At 37.8% G+C, this 25,045-nt stretch overlaps 1 protein-coding gene and 1 long non-coding RNA gene across 2 annotated transcripts; both read right to left on the reverse strand.

The window, feature by feature from the left end:
• Positions 1-5,622: 5,622 nt before the first annotated feature.
• Positions 5,623-23,730, reverse strand: LOC144637483 (G-protein coupled receptor 83-like). The gene is made up of 4 exons (XM_078496547.1): positions 23,618-23,730; positions 7,655-7,925; positions 6,401-6,646; positions 5,623-6,039 (listed from the first exon to the last, which is right to left on the reverse strand). The coding sequence occupies exons 1-4, from the start codon at positions 23,728-23,730 to the stop codon at positions 5,689-5,691; spliced, it is 981 nt and encodes a 326-aa protein (XP_078352673.1). The 3' UTR covers positions 5,623-5,688.
• Positions 12,192-15,191, reverse strand: LOC144637927 (uncharacterized). The gene is made up of 3 exons (XR_013567826.1): positions 15,059-15,191; positions 14,655-14,800; positions 12,192-13,742 (listed from the first exon to the last, which is right to left on the reverse strand). It is a non-coding gene; the product is annotated as an uncharacterized LOC144637927 (long non-coding RNA).
• Positions 23,731-25,045: the final 1,315 nt, after the last annotated feature.

Genomic DNA, 25,045 nt, shown 5'->3' on the forward strand with positions numbered 1-25,045 from the left:
GCTTCGTTCATTTTTGTTTTTCCTTGAATAATCGTCGGTGTTGGCCACAAATGAAACCGATATCGCTGCTTTAAAACAAAGCAAGTTTAACTTGTTTGTTGTTGTAGTTGTTTGGTTGTTGTAATGTTTTTTTTTTCTTTTACGTAGGAATTTTGTCTGTAACATTTAAAAAATAAAACAAGCCAAATGAGCAAAAAACAACGTTTTGCCGTCCTCATGACAGCATTGTCATGTCAGCGTCAAGTACGATGAGCTATTTGTGAGTATAATATAGCATGAAGCTGGTGAAGTATTCTGAATGTAATTAAAGGTATAAGAATAAGGATCGGATTGTCTACGTCAAACTTTTTGCACGGATAGAGTCAGACTATACATTTTGTAAATAGGAGACAATTAAACATAGCAAAAAGTTTATTATGCTGGGCCTCATGTCCACCGGACGCTATCGACACTTGAACAACACTGATTCACAACTTTTACTTGGCAAATGAATCCTTGCTGTAGGTCTGTTTAGATGTTGATGTGCAGATGAGGTTATAATATGTCAGTCAGATAAATCGCTTAGTGTCAAAGTCATTGTGTTACGCCTTTTTGACAACATAAAAATGTCAAAGCACTCGGGTAGGACAGGTGCTCGATGTATTTTTATGATCTAGAAATTCACACGAAGGCAAACACATTGTGCCGACTACCAAATTCTGGAGAGCTTCGCACGGTTATTTCACCTTCTAGAAAATTAAATTTCTTAAAAGAGGTAACTTGTGACTGTAGCCATGACATGTACCACAAATATGGTAGGTGTACGCGTCAACGATAAACAAGAACAGCCGGGGAGCTCAAATATTGCAATTCCTTGGGCGTTTTTTATAAAACAATTATTGTTCTCGCGGTTGTTGGATATGAGATAGTTAAAGCTGATAAAATTTGAATCATTTTTTACAGTGGGACACGCACAAGTGTCCATAATATCCGGGTGTCTGTATTAAGCGGCCTCTGAGAATGGACGTCACACATGTTTTATAGGTACAAAGAATAAAACGTAATTAAAAAGAAACGGAACGATGTCTAATGCCTTATTGCAACTTTAGTTCAAACTGTCGAAGCCTTGCATTCATTCAACAACCAAATGTCTCGCACTAAGGCGTACACGCCAGTCAAACACCGGAAGAGAGACAGTTGTCAACCATGACATGTAATTATGCTAGTCTCGAAACGCATTTTAAAACCGACAGAAAATTTATTTTTCTAACAGTATATAGAGCAGTTTTCAATTGAGTGTCGTAAAACCAAAACCAAAGAAATTACTCCGGCCAATCACAAAGGACACAGACAATCCAGTGAACCAATCAAAACTCGAAGCAAATACATGTAGCTGGCACGAAGCGCGGGAAAACGTGCGCGAGCAAGTCACGAAAGAGTTTTGGTTTTAGTTCTGATTGGCTGAGAAAGTGGCGCGAGATTTTTAACCAAATCACTGAGCGTAGTAATGCAAAACCAAAGAAAAAGCAATTTACTTTCGACACTCAAGTGAAAACCGCTCTACCATCATAATAAAGACAGAAAATACCCGTTTGTTTTTCAGTTGCCAATAACGCCTGCGTACTTACCCGATAGTATAGTCAGGTGCCCAGGAGTCCAAAATGTGACACCCACGGGCATTTTTGTCTGATTTTTGGCAACATAGCTATTTTTACTAAATCGAGTACGCTGATTTCGAAAATCAATGTTGCCAAGCTTAACTCTCGCGTTAAGATGATGTTTTGATGCATTTAATTATGACGTCATGGTCCAAATAAGGAATTTTCTTTCCTTTAGCTATTTTAAGCATAATACATCCAGAAATTCATTTAAAGTATTGTTAGTGTGCTGTAAAAATGATTTCAAGAATTTTCTGAGAGTTTTTACGCTGTTTCTGTGAAAATCAAGCCCTTCAGTGACAATTGACCACGCCCTCTTAAACAAAATTCACCATATCGCGGGAACCTTATCACGGGTGTAGTTTTGTTATTTTGTCAAAGAACAAATGCGATATAAATATGGTCGTCGTGCCACGCTGAAGCTAAGAGCTAGCGAGCATCAAGAATGACGCCATTACAATTTTCATATATCGAGTTTCCCTTGTTTCAGCATTTCGTTTAAGTTTTGTGGTAAACTAAATGAAAATAACATCATAGTTAATGTCGTAATATATCATCGTTGTTTTAGTTAGAGATAAAACTTTATTGATTGTCTTGTATATTGCTGAATCTAACTTATTTCACAATGCACTTTGTCTGTTATAGGTTCATGATAAAGACTTTAGTTGAACGCATGTAAAATTAACGAATTTAAAATGATCATAACATTGCTCCTTGCTTTCAGGTTTAAATCTGTCTATAATATTTTTAATCAATATCGGTAAATATTTTTAATATATCTTCTGAACTTTTTTAAAAACACTGAACTAATATTGCTTTTTAAACACGTTTCTTTAAAGCGCTTTAGCGCAGTTTGATATAGCAATTAGCGTCGGTCTTGGTGCATCCACACAGCCCAGTGCACATGGCATGCGTTTATCTAAATTCATAGCGAAGAGGCACATATATAGCCAGTGGTCAGATCGGATTTCATACATTCAACAAATAAACGTTTTCTGCGGAGGTAGTGGTGTCAGCTTTGAGGACATCTTCGCCGACCGAGAAGAGAAGAACAAATTTTTCTGTGATAACTCTCTACAGATGAAAGAGGTGCTGTTACAGCCGGTGATGGTGTGAGATGGTAACAATGAACTTGACGAGTTATTAGGAAGATTTGCTGAGACATCCTCTAAAGTTATTTACGTTAGATTCTCTGAAGTTCCTGCCCATATCCACACCGTTGACGAGAGCTTAGCGCGATCGATGTGCCAGGAGAAGTAACAGCAAGTCTGTGCCTCGAGTGGAAACTATAATGTTGTCGACATGCCCGCTATGACTGACTGCATAACGAACAAACTTCTTATCGGCTTCCTCTTGGTTGGATCTCAAAAAGGCTACATCTAGGCCAGAATCTTAGCAGAATCCACTTCGTATAAAAAAACACCAGATATACTACGATTGCAGAGTCAGTGCCTGCGAGATAAGTTCATCTGAGAGAATCCGTGCAAAGTCCGCTTTGTTGTCTCCTAGTGCCAAAAATGCTCGCCACTTCATCGGCCGCAACTGAACCTCTCTTACGTACTTTAATGACTCTGCTCACAGGCCGCGCGGTATTCTCGGAGCGTCGACTTCTTGTCGTTGCTTTTATGGAGTGCCTCCCATCGAGTAACACATCAATCCTCTGGTATCCAGGACCTTTCCGTAAAACAGTGTTTACGTAACATTTCGCAAACCCACCGAAAGCATTTGCATTTTTTGGTTTGCCAATAGCTGCCACCATAATTAGTATGCTGCCACCAGGGCGAAGCCATCGAAGAACAAACTGACTCTAGGCACTTGACCTTTTCTTCTGAGAACGACTTCTAAAATTGACTTGTTTCACACTTGTGGGGTTCATTTCTGCGAGAAACAGTGGCACCGGCATTATACCTCAGATGCTACAATATGGCTTGCATGTTTATCTCGCGCCTGCCTTCATACACCGCGACTAGACAACATAGAATACCCTGGTTTCCATGCAAATTTAAAGTCTTTCTCTTTTTGCGGCTAGTTGCAGCACTTTTAACTTCATAAAGGCTGGCAAATAGAGGTGGATTATTCTTGCGAACAGGGTCACGAAAGTTTGTCTTCCATCCCTTCTTCCCGTTCCCGTTCTTCCTCTCTGTCTGAAGATAGTAGCCTCCATTCCACGAATCGTTCAAGCTGAGTCTGTCCAATCGAAAGATCTTGTTTTATTTCTAGAGTCACGAGATCTTTCTTGACATTTTTTTGCAATGTCTCATTTGTTCGTGACAAGAACAACCCGGATTTTGTTGTGTGGAATGTACAGAATTCTCAGCTTCATTATCTTGCTTCTGTCTCTCCTTGCCACTCTCTTTGTGGATAAAAGCAGTCGTTATGGTGTATGTCAAACATCGCTGATGTTTGTGGAGCAATTCAATTACTACTTTTTATTAATACAAGAATCACATTCATTTTTAAACAAAATGTTAACACTATACCCGTGATAAAGTGATTTTTTTATGAGAGGGCGTGGTCAATTCTCACAAGACGGCTTGATATTCATAGAAACGGTATAAAAACTATCAGAAAATTCTTAAAATCATTTTACAGTATACTAATAATGTTTTGAACGAACTTCTAGTTGAATTATGCTTAAAATAGCTAAAGGAAAGAAAATTCCTTATTTGGACCATGACGTCATAATTAAATGCATCAAAACATCATCTTAACGCAAGAATTAAGCTTGGCAACATTGATTTTCGAAATCAGCGTACTCGATTTAGTACAAATGGCTATGTTGCCAAAAATCAGACAAAAATGCCCGTGGGTGTCACATTTCGGACTCCTGGGCACCTGACTATAGGGGTTAAGAAGTTGCAAAAGCAGAGGGACCAAGATGGATACGCAGACATTTGTTAACACTCCCCTCGACCATTCATTCTTTTTTAATTTTTATACTACAAAAGGGGAAATATATAATTCTTTAGGTTAGTTTTGTTGTATCTTTCTCGGTCGAACATTATTGACACTCTGGAACAACATACACAAACTAGGACCTAACAAATGTATCCTTGCAGTGCGTCTACTTAGATATTGAAACACACAATGGCGTCAAAATATGACAAGGATAAGAAAATGGCCCACCAAAAAGTAATTCATTCAAATTGCTTTGTGTCTTAGTGATGGTATAACACTTATTTAAAAATACATCAATTTGTAATTTTACTAAGTATCGATAAAGTCTCATTAATACTAAGAGGCGAAAACTAATGCAAATAGGTGCTATAAGGCTGGAAACAACTCAAATACGATTCCTTTACCTTAAGAACAGCCTTTATTGAAAACTTGTATAACATTGTCCATACGAAGTAAAAAATGTCCGAATTCTTAAAAGTTATTAGTTCCCACCCCTTGCTGGGCAGGACCGTCAAAATAGCAACTAACAAATTACATAGTAAAGCGGTTTTCATTTGAGTGCCGCGAAACCAAAATCAAAGCAATTAAAATAACCAATTACAACAAACACAAACAATGCAATGGACCAATGAGAAATGAAAGAAAGCAGGCCGAGCCGGCGACAAGTGCAGTAAAACGCGTGTGACAAAGTTTGCATGTTTGACCAATAAGCAGACGGCGCTAGTATTTTTAACCAATCGTAGTGACGTAAAGAAAACACAAGTCAATTCGGTTTACCATCGAGAATCAATTGAAAACCACCCTTTCAGAAGGGTGTGCATTTTCTTGTGACTTGTGCTATTTATTGTTTTTGTTTTACTTGAAAGCGAATAAGTAGTACGGTTTTCATAAACAGCTAACATCTGCTAAAATTGATATGTGATGTGTTGACAATCTTGACGGCAAGTGTGCTACACAGTTCTCAACAACATAATAATAAACTCGATATAAATAAAATACCGTAATAGCTTTAATTGTTAATAGTTTTAAATGTCCGAATAAACTATTAATCAACTATTGTTTTCTTTTCTAAATACGAACAGGATTTTCCGCGAGAATGTACAGGCACTACTTTAAAGGTCAATCGTAAATTGTTCTGAATGGAAGGAGCACATCACTCACTGGAACATGCTTCGGCCGCGTGGATCGGGGGAACGAAGTTGGCCAGCTCATTGCAATGTGGTTCCCGTGTATCAGGATCCCTGACTGCCGTATAGCCAGAACAACACAACATTCCTTTTATCTTCTCCCTGAAGTTTTGGTTTAACAGAGCGTAGACGAACGGGTTGGCAGCAGAATTGACCAGGATCATCGCGTGGATAACGGTGTAAACGGCTTTGTCAATGGTGTAAAATGTATTGTCTTCTACGAGATGGGCAACTCCGTCAGTTAGCCAACCGATTCCAAACATGGCGGTGACAGTTATGACCATCAAGGTAACCCTTTTTCTCACCCTCAGGACACCCTGTGTATTAACACATGAAAGAGTTAATTAAAGTTGAATAAACGAAGCTACCTGAAAATAAATTGTCGGAAACTATTGAGCCTCCAGTTATAGTGCCGTCCCTTATCGCAAAATCACAATGGCGATGTCACAATGTCACAATCGCAGTGTCTCTACAATCACAATATTACAATTGCAATGTCACATTCGTGATGTCGCAATCATGACTCCACAATCATAATTCCACAATCACAATGGCAGAATCGCAATGTCAAAATCTGAATGCCACGATTACAATGTCACAATTACGTCACAATCACAGTGTGCCACAATTTCATTGGTTGATTGTATAACGTGCATAAAAGACATCCTGATCGCTTACTCTTTGTTGGCGCGTGAACTGATTGCCGTCATTACGTTTGAACCACAAATTGTGTACGATTCTGGTGTATAAGCCAGCCATCAGTGCCACGGAGAGAACTACCAAGACAAACCACACCCAATAGTAAGCCTTGGACATCCACTTCTCAGGCCATAGAGGCACGCAGATTTTGCCTTGCACGTTCAATGCAAGAAAATCAGGGATACTGAAAATTGATGAGAAGATCCAAGAACCAAAAATTATCAGCTGAAAGGGGAAAGTGTCATAGAGTAAGTTGGGTATTTTGAGAATGGGTATTGAGTACGTTGTAAATAAGTTGCGCATGCATATTTGTTATTATACATCATGAAAGGATATTTCATGCTATTTGGGGCAACAGCAATTTTCATTCTTAACATGCACATTCACCGAAGCACATTGTAAAATGCAGCTTTCAGTTGTCGACGATTCCACTAACGTATTTATAACCTTTATTGTATGAAGCGACGTGGATTGTTGTACGGTTGCAGTTTTACGGGAGTAAAGTGCATCTCCCGGCCAGCACTAAGCCCTTGAACGCTTGAAACTTTTATATCATAATATGATTTAAGTTTACTGGTTGATGATGACTGTAAGGGCTGTTCCCTCTGCTCATCATAATAGTTAATCTTATTATTTTTACATAAACTTTTTGTCAATTTTCATTCAATTATTTCATTATTAGATCAGCTATTATTGGATTAAAATGCTAAGTATAGATTTCTATACTATGGCCTTACTTACTCGAACAAGCGTCGCTGCGCTTCTTAAAATTTTCGCGCCTCATATGAGGCGTTTGTATGAGGGCGGAGCTTATTTAAAAAAAATGGATGCGACAAAGAAAGCTTTTGATTAAATTTAACGATATATATTCTATTTATACGACAATTTTACAGTGGTGTTCAATTGAGGTATACTAATACCGTAATAAAGTTTCTATTCTATTATATTCTAATCTATCCTATTCTATCCAATTCTACTCTATTCTATTCTATTCAATCAACTCAATTCTATTCTATTCTATTCTATTCTATTCTATTCTATTCTATCCTATTCTGTTCTGTTCTATTCTATTCTATTCTATTCTATTCAACTCAATTCTATTCTATTCTATTCTATTCTATTCTATTCTATTCTATAGGCCATCGCACCTGCTATCTACATTGTTACCCACATAGTTTAAGCAGAGATTGTATAGTTGCCAATAATAATTTTTAAACTTTGTCAGTTACACACCTTCAGTTTACGCTTGGTAAGTTTCCCCTTGTTACCAAGAGGATACATTACTGCATAATATCGTTCAGTGGCGATTGCAACCAGAGTGAAAACCGAGGAAAGTGCTGCAATCCATGCTACGATTCCACCCGTCAGCAATTTACATAAGACAGCGCCAGTTATCCCGTCTGGGTGGTTGGAAGTGAGCGACAAAAACGTGTCTGGTGTTAAAAACGCTGCGTACAAGATATCCGCTACAGCTAGATTCACCAATAGATAGTTGATGGAAATCCTGCGGAATGTAATAAAAACGGATAGTAATTTGCATGTCATGTTTTCGCTAAATGCAAACATTTTGGTATTATTTAGAATGGCTAAACATGGCATGGCATGGGAATCCCCTGAACGCATGTGCAAGAAGATTTGGTATGTGTTGTTTCGCTGACAATTTATATTCTGAAATGAACTTCTTTTTTATTTTATTTTTTATTTTATTTACAAATTCGCCCTACGGCTGGTGAGTTCACAAAAAAACACTAAGTCCCCTACAAGGTGGACCTACCACCCTTAACCCTTAAAATCTATATCACATTCCCTAGAAGCCCAATATAAATAACAATGAAAACAAAAAGAAATAAATATTCCAAAGAAAAGAGCGAACAACGGAAGAACAACGTACAACAGTATTTACACGGCGGCACTTTGGACAAACTAATTTATACGTACGAATGTCATTGTGATGGAATACTGAACGTAGTCTTTCATAAAAAAATTATAATCCTACATTAATTAAAAAGCATATGGTAAAATAAGGGTTTCAATGGAGTTTGTCGTTTAGCCGTTAGCGTTGAAAGTGTAAACCGTAAAAAATCTAACCGTAAAAAAACTAGTCTTGAGTCTAAGAATTTTCTGTGTCTTGGCTAACTGGAAGTGTCTGCCGAATATGTGTCCTGACACGAGTTGACAGACGTTTTAACAGCTCTGACTATTTTTATGCTTATTCAGTTTCTTCTCGTTTGAGTTGCCCATGGCTATATTGAAAGCTAATATATAGATTTAGGCAAGCCTAAAAGCGGAGCTTCCCTTTAATTTATTTAATTTTAGCTGGAGTTACAATGTTTTCATTTTGATAAATATGCGGTTAAAGCTTTTATGTATACACTAGCACTGGCCCATAGGTGCAAGACAAATATAAATCCATCATAATCTCGAGGCAGAACAACTAATGGACAAAAAATTAATTAAGAGTTTATTCTCTCCTTTCTAAAGAATAGTAAATAATTTTACGATCCTCTCATCGTTTTGCTTTAATACAACTCATGGCCTAAAAATTAATTAAGAGTTTATTGTCTGCTTTCTAAGAATAGAAAATAGCAGGCATATTCCCGTCTTGCTTTTCTTTCTGTCCCTCGGACGTACAAGCAAACTCATACCCCCACCATCGTACAAGGGGGGGGGGGGGGATGGAACCCCTCCCCGGAGTTTTTGTTATATTAAGGCGTAGCGAAATTATTTTGCTCTCAGAAGAAAGCCCGTAGCTTACTCTACAAGATGGCATAATTTTAATTGGCTGTGACGTCATATGACGTCACGTGACGTCATAAGAGCCGCCATCTTGGATCCGCCATCTTGGATTTTAACATTTTCTTAGAAAGTCAAAAAATAACGGAAATTGATGCAAAATCAAGTCAGAATGCTTATGGAATGTTAAAATAAACAAATCGTGCAATTCTGTTTAAAAAAACTGGAAAAAATAAAGAAAAATGTTAAAAATGACGATTTTTAGCAAGACCTGCCTGTATTTATGACGTTGCCATGGCAACGTCAAATATCATTGACACATGGTTGACATATCAAAATTTCGGCAAAGGATGAATGAACAGCTACTAAAAGTTTCAGTACTGTAGAGTAAATCTTTTTCTCAAAATTTGGAAAAAACCTCATGGGGGGGTGGCATCCACCCCCCCCCCCCCCCCCCCCCCCTTGTACGTCCGAGGGTTAAACATCGGCGTACTGAAAAGGGTTGCTCAGTCACGTACGCAAATTTAAAACTTATCTTTTATTTCTTACCGTGTGCAAAATTTAAACAAATTTAAACGTACACTAAATCATCTCTATTCAGTGTAATTATTCAGTGTAAAAGTGGACTACACTAAAGCAAAAAAAAAAAAATGTTTGAACTACTTTAAAAAATATGAGTCAGTTTATATTTTTCACCTCGCGCTCGAGCCTGAGATGGGGTAAACATGTTATTCAGAGCAAGTTTAGTTTAAATAAATTTATTTTGTTCGAGCTTTTTGCTTTGTCGTCGTTTAGCACTTCGAAAAACGTCACTTATACTGTATGAATTTCTTCCGCCGAGAAAATGTAGTCTGAAAGTCGGAATAAACTCACAGCAATAAGAAATAATAACTCTCACGGCAAGGGATTAGAATTCGACTTTATTGACGGCCAAAGAAAATCAACTTACGGCAATAGATAATCGGTTAATCCATAGCAAATGAAACCAACTCAGGGGAACAAAAAAATGAACTGACATGTAAGCGTAAGCTTAAATGTACTACAAGTTACAGTTAATGCGACTTAAAGGGGCAAAGTATATTGCTTAAGTTAAGGAAAGATCTAAACTTTACCGACACAGAATCTATCGAAACTGCACTTAGAAAGTAAGCTTAAGTTTATAAACATCATGAAATTTTCTGTCATAAAATCAGGCTCAGCAATTCAGTACAGGTTGTTACCTTGCATCAGGTTCCTGTATCTTTCTTCAGCGGACTTGATGCATGCAGTGTTTAGCTTCGTTTTTACACGATCATTGCTAAAGTTGTTGTATTCTTGATGTTGACGGCCGAAGATTCATCCGCAAACAACAGAAACTAGCAAACTGGACGTGCACAAGGAATATCATTCGCAATTATTCCGAGTCTCATCGTACACCTCTTTCTTTATCTACAATTTCACGGAATATAGGTGACTTTTGAGGACATCGTGCGAGAAATATTACGGTAAGAAAGTTCTCGATTCTCTGTCGCTCTTTTTTATACCCTCGGTTTCATTCACCCTACACAGTGAACACCGCGCAACACATTTTCCCGCGTTTTCATAACATTACTTCGTTTAGATCAAACTGAAACGTCCACATCATCCAGTCCATAGAAGATAACGTCAATTGCTCGTTTTACGGTTACGAAAAATGCGACCAGAGACCAACAGATTGAATTTAACCGTGTAGCGATTGAACGAGAGCCATCGAGCCATATTGATTTTTTGGCGTAAAGGCTTCGATACATAACACTCATACACGAAAAAAGACTAACAAAAAAGAGCAGTTGGATAATAAACCTCTCAGATATTTTGCTGTGTAGTATCGCTGTGTAATTTTACCCCTTGTGTACATTTTGTCTTGCCTTGCGAGCTTTATTTGCTGTTTGTAATTTCCTTACTTTTCTTTAGCCACGCGCGGGCAACCTCGTCCCCAGGCCTAATCCGTGCGTACGGGCGTACGTCACGGTGGGCACAGAATGACTCAAAATCGCTCACGTTCGCCATTCATTTTGTTCAGCGGTTACGCGCGGTATTGGCGCCTTATTTCAAAATGGCGGCTCTCTCTGTGGATGAAGTTCGTGAAATGGATGATATTCCAAAAGTTTTTTCCCGTGATAATAAGAGTGGCTAAAGCTAAAAATGGGTTTTCTGTCCCTATTTGTGTCCTTTGGTAAAACTCAAAAGGCAGAAACAATTTCTTTCACTACATTACGGCCAATTTAGCAGCTTTTTTCTCTCCTTTCTGGTGTAACAGAGCGTTTATATGTTGTCAACAAATACCTCAAGCGGACTTTGACAGGAAAAAAAATCGGCCAGTAGAGTATCCGTCCTGACATCCGAAAAGAAGAACTGGAATTTTCTGTACGAATTAAGCAAAGGCAAACTATCCCTAACTTTTCACTTTGGAGAGTATGTACTTAAGCTTAAGCTTATGCTGTGGACAACATTTTTTTTATGAGTTGCAGTTGTGCATAACCCCTTATCATCACGGTGTTCACCAAATCTTGTGTATAAATAGAGGCATTTTGTTCGCATGGTTTTACTTTGTAGTGTTTTTCTGCAAACAAATAAATAATTACGAGTAAGAAGTGGGTAGTTTAGCTGAGATGACAATTATTAAAGTTATGAAAATACCATACTGTTTTGACTGTGGGAGTGAGTGGTCTCCCAAATGAAGGGGTCAAGAATGCTTGTCAGTTAAACAACATATATACCATAGTCAGAGAAATGAAAGCTCTGCCTTCAAATTCTAAAACGATGGCTAGAATAATTCTAACCATAGTTGTTATTGCAGTATCCCTAACAAATACCATAATCTAAAAATGTTTACACCCACATTTAGGGGTTAACAAAATCAGAATAAAGAATTTTTTTGTATCTTTTTAATGTTTTTAGGGGGCTTTTGAGAACCCTTAAGCCTTTAGAAGCACTTCGTAATAGACATTGTGGGTGGGTATAACAAAATAGTCATACCCCATTTCCCCATAATTATAAATAATCAATACAAGACAGATAAAATTCAATATATATTTGTTAACCATTTTTTCTTCAAGTGCTGAAACAGCTTTTAACCTTAAATATTATCTTTCACATACATCAATATGTTGTTGAGACATATATATATATATATAACAAGCTCAAAATATCTGACCTGTGTTTATATTCACTGTATGTCATAAGAAATACTAAGCAATGGGCCACTTGGCTAGGACACAGACTTTACCTTTTTTACCATAAGAAATACTAAGCAAAAATTGAATTAAAAAAATCAAAAAAATAAATAGAGCCAAAAATGTCTAACTGGTCTTCAACAGAGTACCCATTCACTTTAGTTTGATGCTAATAAATTATGCTAAGTTAAAAAAATGGGAAAGAGCTGTTGTGTTAATAAATATATTGAGCTTAAATGACCGACCTGTGATCAACTGTATTAATACACAACCTCTGTATTCTAGAATGCTAAGTTGTTTAGTTGTTATAAAATAATTCAAAGTTAAAAAGACATAAAAAACAGCTATAGTAAATTACAAATAGAGCTGTTGCATTTATATCTTAAGCAAATGACTGACATGTGTTCAACAGTAGACACTGCATTCAATGTATTCTGTTATTAATTAAATTCTGCTCAGTTAAAATATTTACAAAATATATATTCAATCAGCTTAAATTTTTTAAATAGAGCTGTTGCCTTAATAAATATGAAATCTACAGTACACACATCAACTGTATTCTATACTGCTAAGCTAAAAAAAATATTCAAAGTACATCAACGATTAAAAATAGAGTTGATGTCTTAATTATATCTTGAGCTAAGCCAAGATTAAAATAATACAACTGTCTAAATAAATATCCTGAGCTAGGCTAAGATCCAAAAAGAACTTCTGTCTTAATAAATATCTTGAGCTTATTCAGCTAAGATTCAAATAGAGCTTCTGTCTAAACTAATATCTTGAGCTTATTAAGCTAAGATGCAAATAGAGCTGCTGTCTCGTTAACTATTTTGAGTTTATTAAGCTAAGATTCAACAGCCCCATTCCTGAGCCAAAAATATATGCCCTAGCTTGTTCTATACCATACACATTCACTGTAATCTATTTTTGTGCTAAGTGATTACCGGTAACAGCTTATATTTTTAACACAGCTGTTGTCTAATAAACCAAACCAAAAATATCTGATATGTTGACAGCTTAAACATTCACTATGTTGCTGTTAAAAAATACTTGCTCACTTGAAAGATAAGTGATGAGCCTCTTTATGGGTATTTCTGAAGAAATCAAAGATCTCAAGATTGAAGCGAAGAGCCGAAACTGACCAAAATTTGCTTGATCAAATTGAAAACTCTGATATAAAACCATCAAAGCTTGTAAACACTACAGAAAATATTTGCAATTTCTGAATTTTGGCATTTGACCACATTTCACGAGAAAAGCAAAGGGAAATATCATGGGTACCCATAGAGTGGCTCGTCAGTTAAATTATTTAAAAAAATATGCCGTTGCATGCTATTTGTATAAATAACAAGCTTCCAGTAGATGTAACCCTGGCTTGGTTCCCCAGTCAATTCCTAGATGCAGAAAAGTAAAAAAAAGTAAGAATCAAAATGGCGCATTTCTAATGTAGTGGGGTTAATTATATATCATCATATGCATGTGTTAAGCAATCACAATGGTGTAATTATAGAAGGCTATCAGTTAAGAGCAAAACATAACCTTTAAAAACTGATTAGGCCATATCTAGCTAACATATAAGAGGTGCAACAATATGACAATCTATTGTTATTGATTGCCAACAGAAATCTAAACAATCAGTCTATGCCTGTTATTGAAAATGATTTATGGAATTTTGATTAACACAACTGAATGTTCTTTTGGTCCCTTTTGATATACTTAAGAGTATTAGTACTGACATAGTGAATATACGAAAGACATATATGTGAACTGTGGATAATGATGAAATAAATGATGTGATTCTCAGTGTGTGAGCAATTCAAGCAATTGCATTTTTTTAGCCTGCCGGAAAGAAATTTCAAGGCTACTACAGTACTATAGCCTTTATTGATTATTCTTAAACAGGAGTTTACGGTATCGTGTGTGTACTGTTGTACTTGTGCTTATAAAAACAAAATTTCATAAACACAGCAAACAAGATATATTTAAAAAAAATATTCACTAGTCTATAACATGGCTGTGCGAAGATACAAAATTTATCTTTGAGTGCTGAAAAATATTTCATGAGTTAATTAGGGAAGCAAACAAGTGGAATATTTTTCAACACTCAACTCAAAGAGAAATTTCATATCTCTAAGCAGCCAAGTAATATTCTATTTATTATATAAACTTGGAAAGCGATTTATTATGTAACCATAGTAACGGTTATCTCCGCATGTTCACCTGTGAAGATATCAAATTTTTGCGCGAAAGCTCACCTGGTATTTCACTGGTGTTTATATAGTAAATAGACATTAGATTGAGCTTACCTGATAAACAAAATCAAGTTAAATTGTAGTAACGTACTGCCTTCGAACTTTGGATACTTCTCGTGTCATTTTCTCACTAGCAGAAACACCCAGAAAGCTGGAGGTAGGTAAGCGCCAGGCCAGTTGCTCTCTAGAACAGTTGATATCTGTTCGAAGGTAATCGCAAAATTACACCGTTAAACACGAGTAACCCTGAAGGCGCACGCTTCTTTCTTAAAAAACTAAAAACATACGATCGAAATTTAACCTACTCTCAATGCTATGATGGCAAAATCAAAAGGTTTTAGCAGAAACTGACGGAAATGAATGGAGCCGAAAAAAGGCACTTTTCATTTCATAAGCACTGGAACACGAAGCGGCTAAAATATCAAAGCCGTGATGTCTACAAAAACAGAGAAACCTACCTTTATTTGGTACCAAATAAAAGCTCTTTCCTTCTACTTCAAAGATGGCTTCCTTGCATTGAGCTTCCGACCTCATAGGGCCCTCTGGGAAGGGCTAAAAAACGTCATTTCCTGCTCCGCTAAATTCGTACCCAGTCTGCCGAAAATAGACCTCGTCCAATATGGCGACCAGTCACACGAATGGGTAGCGATTTTGAGTCATTCTGTGCCCACCGTGACGTACGTACGGACGTAGGCGACTCCCAAAATTTCTCGGTTCGATAGGATACCATTTGCCTGCCTATGGATGCTCCGCTCGCGCGCCTTCGGCGCGTGGGAGCTCCGCTATAATAATAACTATGAAGAGGAAAGGCCAATTGAGAGATATAAGGCGAGTACAAAAGTCGAGGAACTGACATAACTCATCAACACAACAACGGAAATTAATTAACTAGTGGTAACCACAGGTACGTTAGAAAGTGCAGGCCTAGATGCTGTTAAGACCCTTCACCTTCACCTTCCATGTGACAGAAGCCTCGATCAAAGTTGACAAACCTTTGTGATTGACACTTTCTTCGCATTCTAATCGTTCTTTGTGGAGGAATAAAATTCTCAACTTCCTGTTTGAACGACACATTTTCGGTTCCTTTTGCATTGTAACCGTCCATGGTGGAAGGTCAAACAACTTAACCTCATTTTAACGCCAATTATTCTAACAGGTCGCGAAAAGTTTTCAGAGAGTGTCGATAAGTCACTGGACAAAAGACAATTATTCCGAGTAACGCGACACGCAAGGAATGTATGATTTAATCGAGCACGCGGTGTAATTGAGATGTGATTTTCCTCGGTCGCATCCTCGGAGACCCAGGGGCAGTTTGTGGGGCAAGAGAAATGCGAAAAAGCGGGTAAAAAATAGCGCGAAACTGCCAGTTACATAAATCAGCATATAAAAGTTCTATTGACTGAAAGTGCCCCTGGGGAAAGATTCTTACCAGACCAGTTCAAAAAGCTCTCTGAATACTGCCGCGTGATTGGGCAGAAAAATCTTTTGTTTTCCCTTTGTATTATTCTGCCCAATCGACGACCAGCTTGACTTCGGTCCTTTTGTACACAAAAGCCAGTGCTAGAATCGCTGCTGCACGCTTTGCACGCGTAGCTAGTCGCGATCCGCCGCTTGACACATCTGCCTGGTTTGTTCGTGAAAAACATACTCTTGTTTGGAAAAGTTTCGCCTCAAACTGTCATCAATCTTTCAAGTGTTACGATTCCTGCGATCGACCACAATCTGAAGAATCCGCCGTTTCTCCGCGGGCATGGCCGTCAAACTTTCGACGTTTTCGACCAGGGGAGGCACTAGCCGAAACTTTTCCTTCCCGAGCAAATTCTCCGCTAAAAAGCAAGACAGATATAGCGAGCGAACTGGCTTTGTGTACATACTTCGTTTGCATGAGAACACAACAAAAGGACCGCAGTCAAGCTGTTCGCCGATTAGGCAGAATAATACAAAGGGAAAACAAAAGATTTTTCTGCCCAATCACGAGGCAGTATTCAGAGAGCTTTTTGAACTGGTCTGGTAAGAATCTTTCCCCAGGGGCACTTTCAGTCAATAGAACTTTTATATGCTGATTTATGTAACTGGCAGTTTCGCGCTATTTTTTACCCGCTTTTTCGCATTTCTCTTGCCCCACAAACTGCCCCTGGGTCTCCGAGGATGCCTCGGTCGGTGAACTTGCTATGTTGTCAGTGTTGTAAGGAAATTTTTCGAGATGAACCGTTGTAGGAATTATTCGTTTTGCCGTGGTTTATCTGTGATACAATCACAATAAATCTTCTCAAAACCAACGCCTAAACAATGTCTGCAAAACGTAATGTTTCCAATCTTCCTTGTGACAAAAGCCTCGATCTTGTGACAAACTGTTGAGATTGACACATTTTTCGCATTCTAGATTTAATCGTTCTTGAAGAACAGATTTTCAACTTCCGGTGTTTCGACAGACTTTTGGGATTGGATCATTTTTTCGCATTCTGATCGTTCTTTGTGGAAGAACAAATTTTCAACTTCCGCTTTGCAATTGGCCTTTTATAAACGTGGCGCGCACGCGTTATATGCAATCCGCTGGTCACTGTCAAGATTAGGGTTGCAGGTCTCTCTTGGGCCTGCAATAACTTTTTGAAACAATGGAAATCAATTGCTAACACTTCTGTAAACCGTAACGGAAGACAATTAACCGTTAGGCGTAAAAATGTCAAAATTTTAACTGTTAACCGTAAAAGCCACCACCCCATTGAGACCCTCTTAAATAACAACAAACTATAATATGAAGGGAAAAGGAAAGAAAAACATACGTCACCTGAAAGTTTCTCTATATTCTTGGTTTGCAATCGCGTGACAAGGCGGCCATGTTGGATGACAAAACAATTAACAATTGGTTCATGCTTTAGCGTGCTCCATCGAGTTATGGAGTACGCGGAAAGTTTGGAGAGCACGAGAGAAGCGTAAGAGTTGCCCTCGGCCGGCTATCGCCTCGGGCAACTCTAGCTTCTTGAGTGCTCTCCAAACTTCCCAAGTGCTCCATAACTCGATGGAGCACAGCTAAAAGCATGAGCCAATTGTTTTATAACAACCTCGTTCCCAGGGCTTTTCCCTTGGTGATTTGGAACGGGCGGGAAAAGACCCTGGCATCGGCCGGTCACATGAGCTTCAGACACCCGAAAATCTTGGGTGTCATAAATTTTAGATTGCATCTATTGAACGGAGGCAACGCATGAATGATCTGTTTTCGGTTTGCTCAGTCGGCTTGGAATGGCTCTAAACCGCCGCAAATGTCCTCTGTTTCGCTATACAACACGAAAAACAGTCAACAGATTCCACTTGCGCGTGTGAGATTTCAAATTTGCATTAAAATTATGCGGTGCCACAACGTAACCGGCAAGCGAACAAGGGAGCATCGAGCTCAAGAGACAAAATGCTCGATGAAATTAATACAACAAGTATAACCTTTACTACACAGAACGTCTCTCTACAAAATAAACATTTAGCTTTTAGCTGTACACAGGCTATCTCCAAGTAAAGCTCTGAAGAAGCCGGACAAAGATAAATATGTCATCCGTGATATGATACAATACATCTTGCAACGGTATTTAAAATACATGAAATTAAACAGCCGGACCCGCCATCACAATGCAAGTGATCAACATTTTCATGGAATATTTCAGATCCTGTCCTTCCAGAGCGACCATTTTGAGAGCTTATGGAATATCTTGCAAATAGAAAAGAGCCAAAACAAACCGCACTAGCGAAACATGAGCTAGAAGTGTCAAACAGGAAACTGTGTATCCGCAGACGTGTGACCTCTAGACTGTCCAGATTTGCTCCAGTGACTCGGTTTATTTCGTTAGGAGCTTCTTTAAGATCGCTTTCATCGTTCCGTACCGGATTATCTCCAAACATTAGTTGCTTAGCGGAGGTTTTTCCATGCATCTCGGTTCAGGGTTGCCGCGCGCTTCGACGTCATTGATGGCAAAAACCCGAAGCAAATGATGGCTTTCGTACTCACCATCACAGAGCCGGCAAAGTGAATTCCGAGCGTGTATTTTTTGGGAGTTGACTGCTCCATAATTTTCACAGAAAACCCGAGAAAACGTATTCTATTCACTTTTGTTTTAACGGGATTTATCGGCCGTTGCATAAATTAGAGTTCTGCGGAATATTTAAGATAATCACGTGACCGGCCGATGCCAGGGTCTTTTCCCGCCCGTTCCAAATCACCAAGGGAAAAGCCCTGGGAACGAGGTTGGTTTTATAACATTGCCGGTGGAATTGTGCATCAAAACCAGCCGCGGGGAAAAAAAACTATGTTTATTGTGTGCAGTGTGAGAACATAAACTTAGCGGTGGAGTAATAAATTACACATGTACAAGTTTGCACGATTGGAGCAGTTTGTGTCAAATGACTGATAAATTGACTAAGTTTATACGGTGGCAGAGCGAAGGAATCAAAGGCTCTATGAGCAAAGTCGTGAATGTGGTATATTATAAACTGATAGCCCAGAATTAGCCAAAATAAATTTTAAATGTCTGCTGACAAACAACATTTTTTGTAATTGTCTATGAAATCTGTTAACATATGTCACAGTTGAGTCATGTTTACAATTCTAGCTGGTAAGTGATAAATAACCCCATATTCTAACTGAAAACTAACCATCCAGTAGTCCATCGAGGCCTTCTAGCTAAGCAGCTAAGAAGTGAAGATTATTCAGAGCTTAAAATAATTAATGCTGAGAGAGACACGTATAGTGGTAACAAGATATGAGGTACCTTAAAGATGAATTACAGTCCGTACTGCGCAATCTCAGCTGCAATGTTTATGTGAGCCTCACAAACAAAGAAAAACTAAAAATTACGTGACAAACTTACCTGTTTCTTCATTATTAACGCCAGATATCCTTGTAGAACAAATAATAACAAGTAGAAGAACCTTCACGCTATTTCAAACCGACGTTTCAGCTCATCGGAAATTCTTGAACGAAGCGAACTGTAATGGCGGACTAAAAACACTTCATGTATGCTGTCAACGAAGTGCAACGTTTTAACGAATTCAAAACAAAAACGAAAACAAACCCCGAGTCTGCGCAGTACGGACTGGAAATCAGCTTTAAGATGCTGCGAAGCTGGTAATGGAAAGAAGCTAGGGATTTTTTTCCACCAAACTGTTTCACATTTGCTAAAGGGTTCTTTAATTAATAACGAGGTAGCTCAGCCATTTTATACAGGACAGTGGTATTATTCGACATACATTTTTCTCTGTTAAAGAATGGCAGACACTGTGACAGAAGGCAAATAATTAAAAGAAACTAACAGATGCCTCATACATGTGACTTCTAAGAATTGAAATTGGCAGGAAACAGTAAAGCCAACATAATTTATTATCAATTTAGAGGCGTGATACATGTAACAAATGAAAACTGCTGCTTATTTCCTTTTCTGGTATCTTTACTTGCAACCAAAAAGTTTACTTTACCCCTTTACATGCCACGAAAATCATCAATGCATTTTAATCAGCCTTATTAATTCATTTTTAAATAATGTCTATACATTACCAGCCATCCTGCAAAGATTTGGTGGCCATGTTGGATTAAAGATGAATTCCAGTCCGAACTGCGCAATCTCGGCTGCAATGTTTATGTGAGCCCACACGAAGGGAATGTTTACAAGCAAAACTAAAAATTCCGCGACAAACTTACCTTTTTCTTCATTATTAACGCCAGATATCCTTGCAGAACAAATAATAACGAGTAGAAGAACCTTGACGCTATTTCAAACCGACGTTTTAGCTCATCGGAACTTCTTGAACGAAACGAACTGTAATGGCGGACTAAAAAACGTCATGTATGCTGTCACCGAAGTGTAACGTTTCAACGAATTCAAAACAAAAACGTAAACAAACCCCGAGTCTGCGCAGTACGGACTGGAAATCATCTTTAAAGGATCTGAACCTTAAAGCTTGTTTATCTTTTACTCTTTGTTTTCAGCAGTCAATAACAATAACTCCAAATATTTTATTTTTCAAGCTGTACAGTCTGCTAAAAGTCAATTTATAGAGAGCAGTATTCACTGTTTGTGAAAAATATATGAGAGTAAATTTGAAATAAAATTCTTTTTCTGATCATGTTTTTCATACAACGTTACGGCAGGAGGATGTTCATTCCAGCCCACACCTCTTGACAGCCTAGCCCCATGCAGAGTTCAGTGATGTGTTGTATTGCAGGATATTGTTTTGGCGAATCTATAAATTAATTCAAAATTCTATGTGCCTTGTTAAAATAAATCTGTAGGACAACACGTACAACAAACCATCTAAGTGTACAATTTTTTTTATCAGCATGGCATGCAACCAGGTTCCTTTTTGGCTGAGATAAGGGGGGGGGGAGGCATAGGACAGTACAGAAATCGACCTTAAGGTTACTATTGTTATATTAGTGGCTATTACATTTTAGCGCTTTTAGTGAGTTGGGCGAAAATCGCTTAATTTAGTACTTGCTAAAATTTGTCTTGGTCAAATTTCAAGTACCCAGGTACCTCCCCGGTACCCCCTTCCCACCCTAATGGAACACAAAAATGGTACTGTAACTTTTTCTTTTAGGCAATGCAATTTATATTCATTCAATGTCAAGATATGTAGTCTTTTTCTTTTACTGAACATTTATTTTCATCTTAGCCATATATTCATCACCAGCCAGTAAAAGCTGTTTACACGATATATTTACTATTTTTTGAAGTTTTTGGAAAATCCCTATATAGTCGCTAAATCTTGCTCAGAAAAAATCGTTAAAATTAATAGCTGCTAACAATAGTACTCTCTCAGTATTTCTTTGAATGTCTACCCCATAGCACTCAGTGGATGTTGACAAAGCAAAAAATTACCTGAGTGCAATGATACACCCCTGGAGAACTACAATTACCACAGTTGAACTAATATGTCCCTTTTTTGACAGACCATGTGTATGAAGAAAAAATAATTGTAAGGGTTTGATGCATAATACTGTGTTTACAAATGTAGTTTTGCCTTCAAAAGCAGAGCAAATTTATCATTCACATAACATGATAAGGCTTGCTACCTAATGAGCTACGAATGCCAGAGGAAATTTTGATTTAAGTTTAAGTCATGAGATAGATGTACTTGGGAACTTCGTTAACGAGAGTGTGACAACGAATATAAAATATTACGAGATACAAAAACTTGACGAACGTGCAAATGAATGATCGACCAAAAGACAAAGCAAGCCAACTATAGATATCTCTAATTGTTTCCAAACGCATCAGTTTAATCTTGCTGAGTGAGACTAATTTGTAGCGGAAAATACTGCCTTATTTATGGTGATTTATTACTTACCCACTATTTGATTGCATTTCAATGGAAGATAATTTCATATCCGCGGACTTTCAAAATAAGCTATTGTTCGGCGTGCAAGTTTCTTGCTTCCTTGCATTGGCCATCCTTTCCATTGCATTGTGTGTAAATGTGGATTCGAGCACTGGCCTCAATAGAAAAATTCCTTCCAGAAAGGAAAAAATATTCGTATTCTCCTGATGTACATCCACAAGTTCGCTTTAAAACTCGAGAAACCAGCCCTTGTGCACGTTCATCCGCCATTTTGAACTTAATTTAAACTTAATATAAAATTGCCAGGTTACCAAGGGAGTTTACACAAATTTAATTGAATTTCTCCAGCAAACCGCTATAAGTCGTTCTTTGCATTCACGACTTAAAAAAAGGACGAAAACAGCAAATACTGCTGTTGATTCTGAGGTTAGTTTTCACTGAATTAAAATTAAAATGTTTACTCCCGAGTGGAAGAAAATTAAAACAAAACAACCTCGAACAGCCGAACAGATTCCAAGGGTTAAAAGAGTCAAAGAATTCGGTTCCATGCTTAGTTTTAAGTATTTTTGTGGACCGATTTTATTTGTAATTGATGTAAATAAACATTTTTTTTTGAAAACGGTAGTTGAATGAAGCGCCCGATGAAGTAAATTTTTCCCGAGCGGCAAAATCACAACAGAGCCGTAGACGCTTTGGTGTAATGCTTAAAACGCGAAAACTTTCGTCATGCAGCTAGTTTTTAGTGCCATCGAGCTGTTGTCTTTCATGGTTGGCCCATTCTTCCACGTTAGGGCCGTGAAAAAAAAAAAATGATTTTCGTCCTTTGAGACTCGCTCGTTAGTTGTTGTTGTTTGAATGAAGAAAAGCACACAAACAACTTCGACGGTAAAATCGAATTTATTTTCTCTTTCGCTCTCCGTCTCGCAATAAGAAACAGCTTACCTCGTAGCTCGTATCCTTGGAAAAATATTGAAAGGATTCACTTTTCATATTCCGAAGATAATATGTCGTCGCTTTCGCAAAACACAGCGTATGAGCTTTACTCAGTGAGATTTTCACTCGTCGCTTACGTCATCAGCGTGCTCCATCGGGATTTTGAGCACGCTTACGTATACTGAATTTGATTGCGCGGCTCTGCTAGCTATGTTATAATAAAATATTTTTTTTGCGGAGTTTGCATAATAAAAAAGTTTAGTTCCCAACGGAGGAGAACGCTTTGTTTCTGCCATACAATACGGCTGCTGTGACGTCAACTGCAAACCAGCTATACTAATTAAGGACAGAAAAAAGGAGAAAAAAAAACGTACTTCTGAGAATTTTGAAAAATAATTATTCAAATTTTAGCCACAATCACCCAAAGGAATTAGGAGTCGAATTGATTGAAACATTCTGCTGCAAGTAAGCAATAAGTACTGTGCCGGGACGCTCTGATTGGTTATTTGGTTGTACAACTGTTATCGTTTGTCTTCAGCTTATGTAAGCTCTGTTTAGATTTCCTTTTAAATGGAAAAAATCCCAAATGGCCGTTACTTATTATAGTTTAATGAAAATTTCAAAATACAGGAATTTATAATTTGGTGATATACTCTATATTATCTTGCTCGTCAATGTTTTTCCTTAATTTTTAGTACAAACTCGCGGTAGTGTGGAACGTCATTAGTGTCTATAAATACTGCTGTTATTAATCGAAGACATACCTCATATCTCGGTTTTTATATATAATCACACAAACTAGAACATTTCCAACGATATTTATAAGGACCAGTATGGAGTGCACCGTTGCTATGACAACACCAGATGAGCTGATCATGACTGAGGGGTGTCCGTAATGTTGGACAATTAATCGACCTGAATAGAAAAAAATAAGGATCTGTTAATCCTTGATAAATGATAATAACAAATTACCAGTCTGTTAGTACTTTTTTATTGGGACTGTGGGATGAAACAAACAAACCGGCGAAAATGGCTTATCGCTCCCCATCGATATCTGATAAATTGCCGTCGTTTGGTGGTGCCAACAAAGGGAGTAACATTCTTTTTGAAGCATATCTGTTTTAAGAATTTTTTGAACACTTTATTCAGGAACAGAGGGAAAACCATTAAACACTTTAAAACTTAGCTTTCAGTAGGAGTTTTTCCTTGACATGGACACACCACACGCAACTGCTTCAGAGAGACGGGATTTCATGATAGAGATGTATTGTGGAAAGATAAACCAGGGAAGAACGAGTTGTCGACAGGCGGTCCCTTTTTCAAGAAACTTTCCTTTTAAAAAAGAAAACGAATTTTGTGGAGACAACTATTTTTAAGTTAGGGAGAAAGAGGTTTCTTTGAGAAAGTCTCGCACCAAGGAGACGCGTGTTCCGAGGACGTTGAGGGGGTTTGACAGCCGTCTCTCAAAGAGATTCATTTGCGCCGATTAGGAGCCTTTTTTGATCGATATTGTAATTTTCTTATGGTCATGAGCTTTCCCACCCTCAGCCATATTAACAGAACATAGAAAATTTCTTTATATCATGATTAAAAATAAAAAAAAAAAGCGTTGCTCTGGTTTTTAAAAATCCCAACGTTTCGGCTAAAACTTCAACCTTCATCAGAGAAAAATGATAAGGAATTTGTAAAAAGCACGGAGTTGCGTGCTCCGAGGACGTATTTGGACATATTTTCTGAGGACATATTTTGTCTGAGTTATTTTGGCGTGTTCCGAAGACGTATTTTGGAGGCTTGGGAAATTAATACTTGCAGGAATCCACTGAACCGCGATGATGGCAGGCATTTACCGCACGAATTTCTAAATTTAGCCTTTAGTGACAGAAGATAATTAGCTTCCGATTTGCATATTATAAAAACGTGCTTTTTACAAATTTCTTGTCACTTTTCCCTGATGAAAGCTGAAGTTTTAGCTGAAATGTTGGGACTTTTTACGGAAATTTTACGAACACTTCTTAACATTTTTTAAAACCAGAGTAACGTTTTTTTTATTTTTAATGATGAATCGACCACCTGATTATAGGACCATTTTTAATTTCTTGATATGTTAAAGTAAGGGGCGCTCAGGAACATGTTCAAAAAGGAAGCGTTTACGTATTCTAAGAAAGGCACGCGTTTCAGCAAGAAACATGTGC

This window comes from Oculina patagonica, chromosome 14 (assembly GCF_052425735.1).
Source record: "Oculina patagonica isolate OP01 chromosome 14, crgOcupat, whole genome shotgun sequence".
Taxonomy (NCBI): Eukaryota; Metazoa; Cnidaria; class Anthozoa; order Scleractinia; family Oculinidae; genus Oculina; species Oculina patagonica.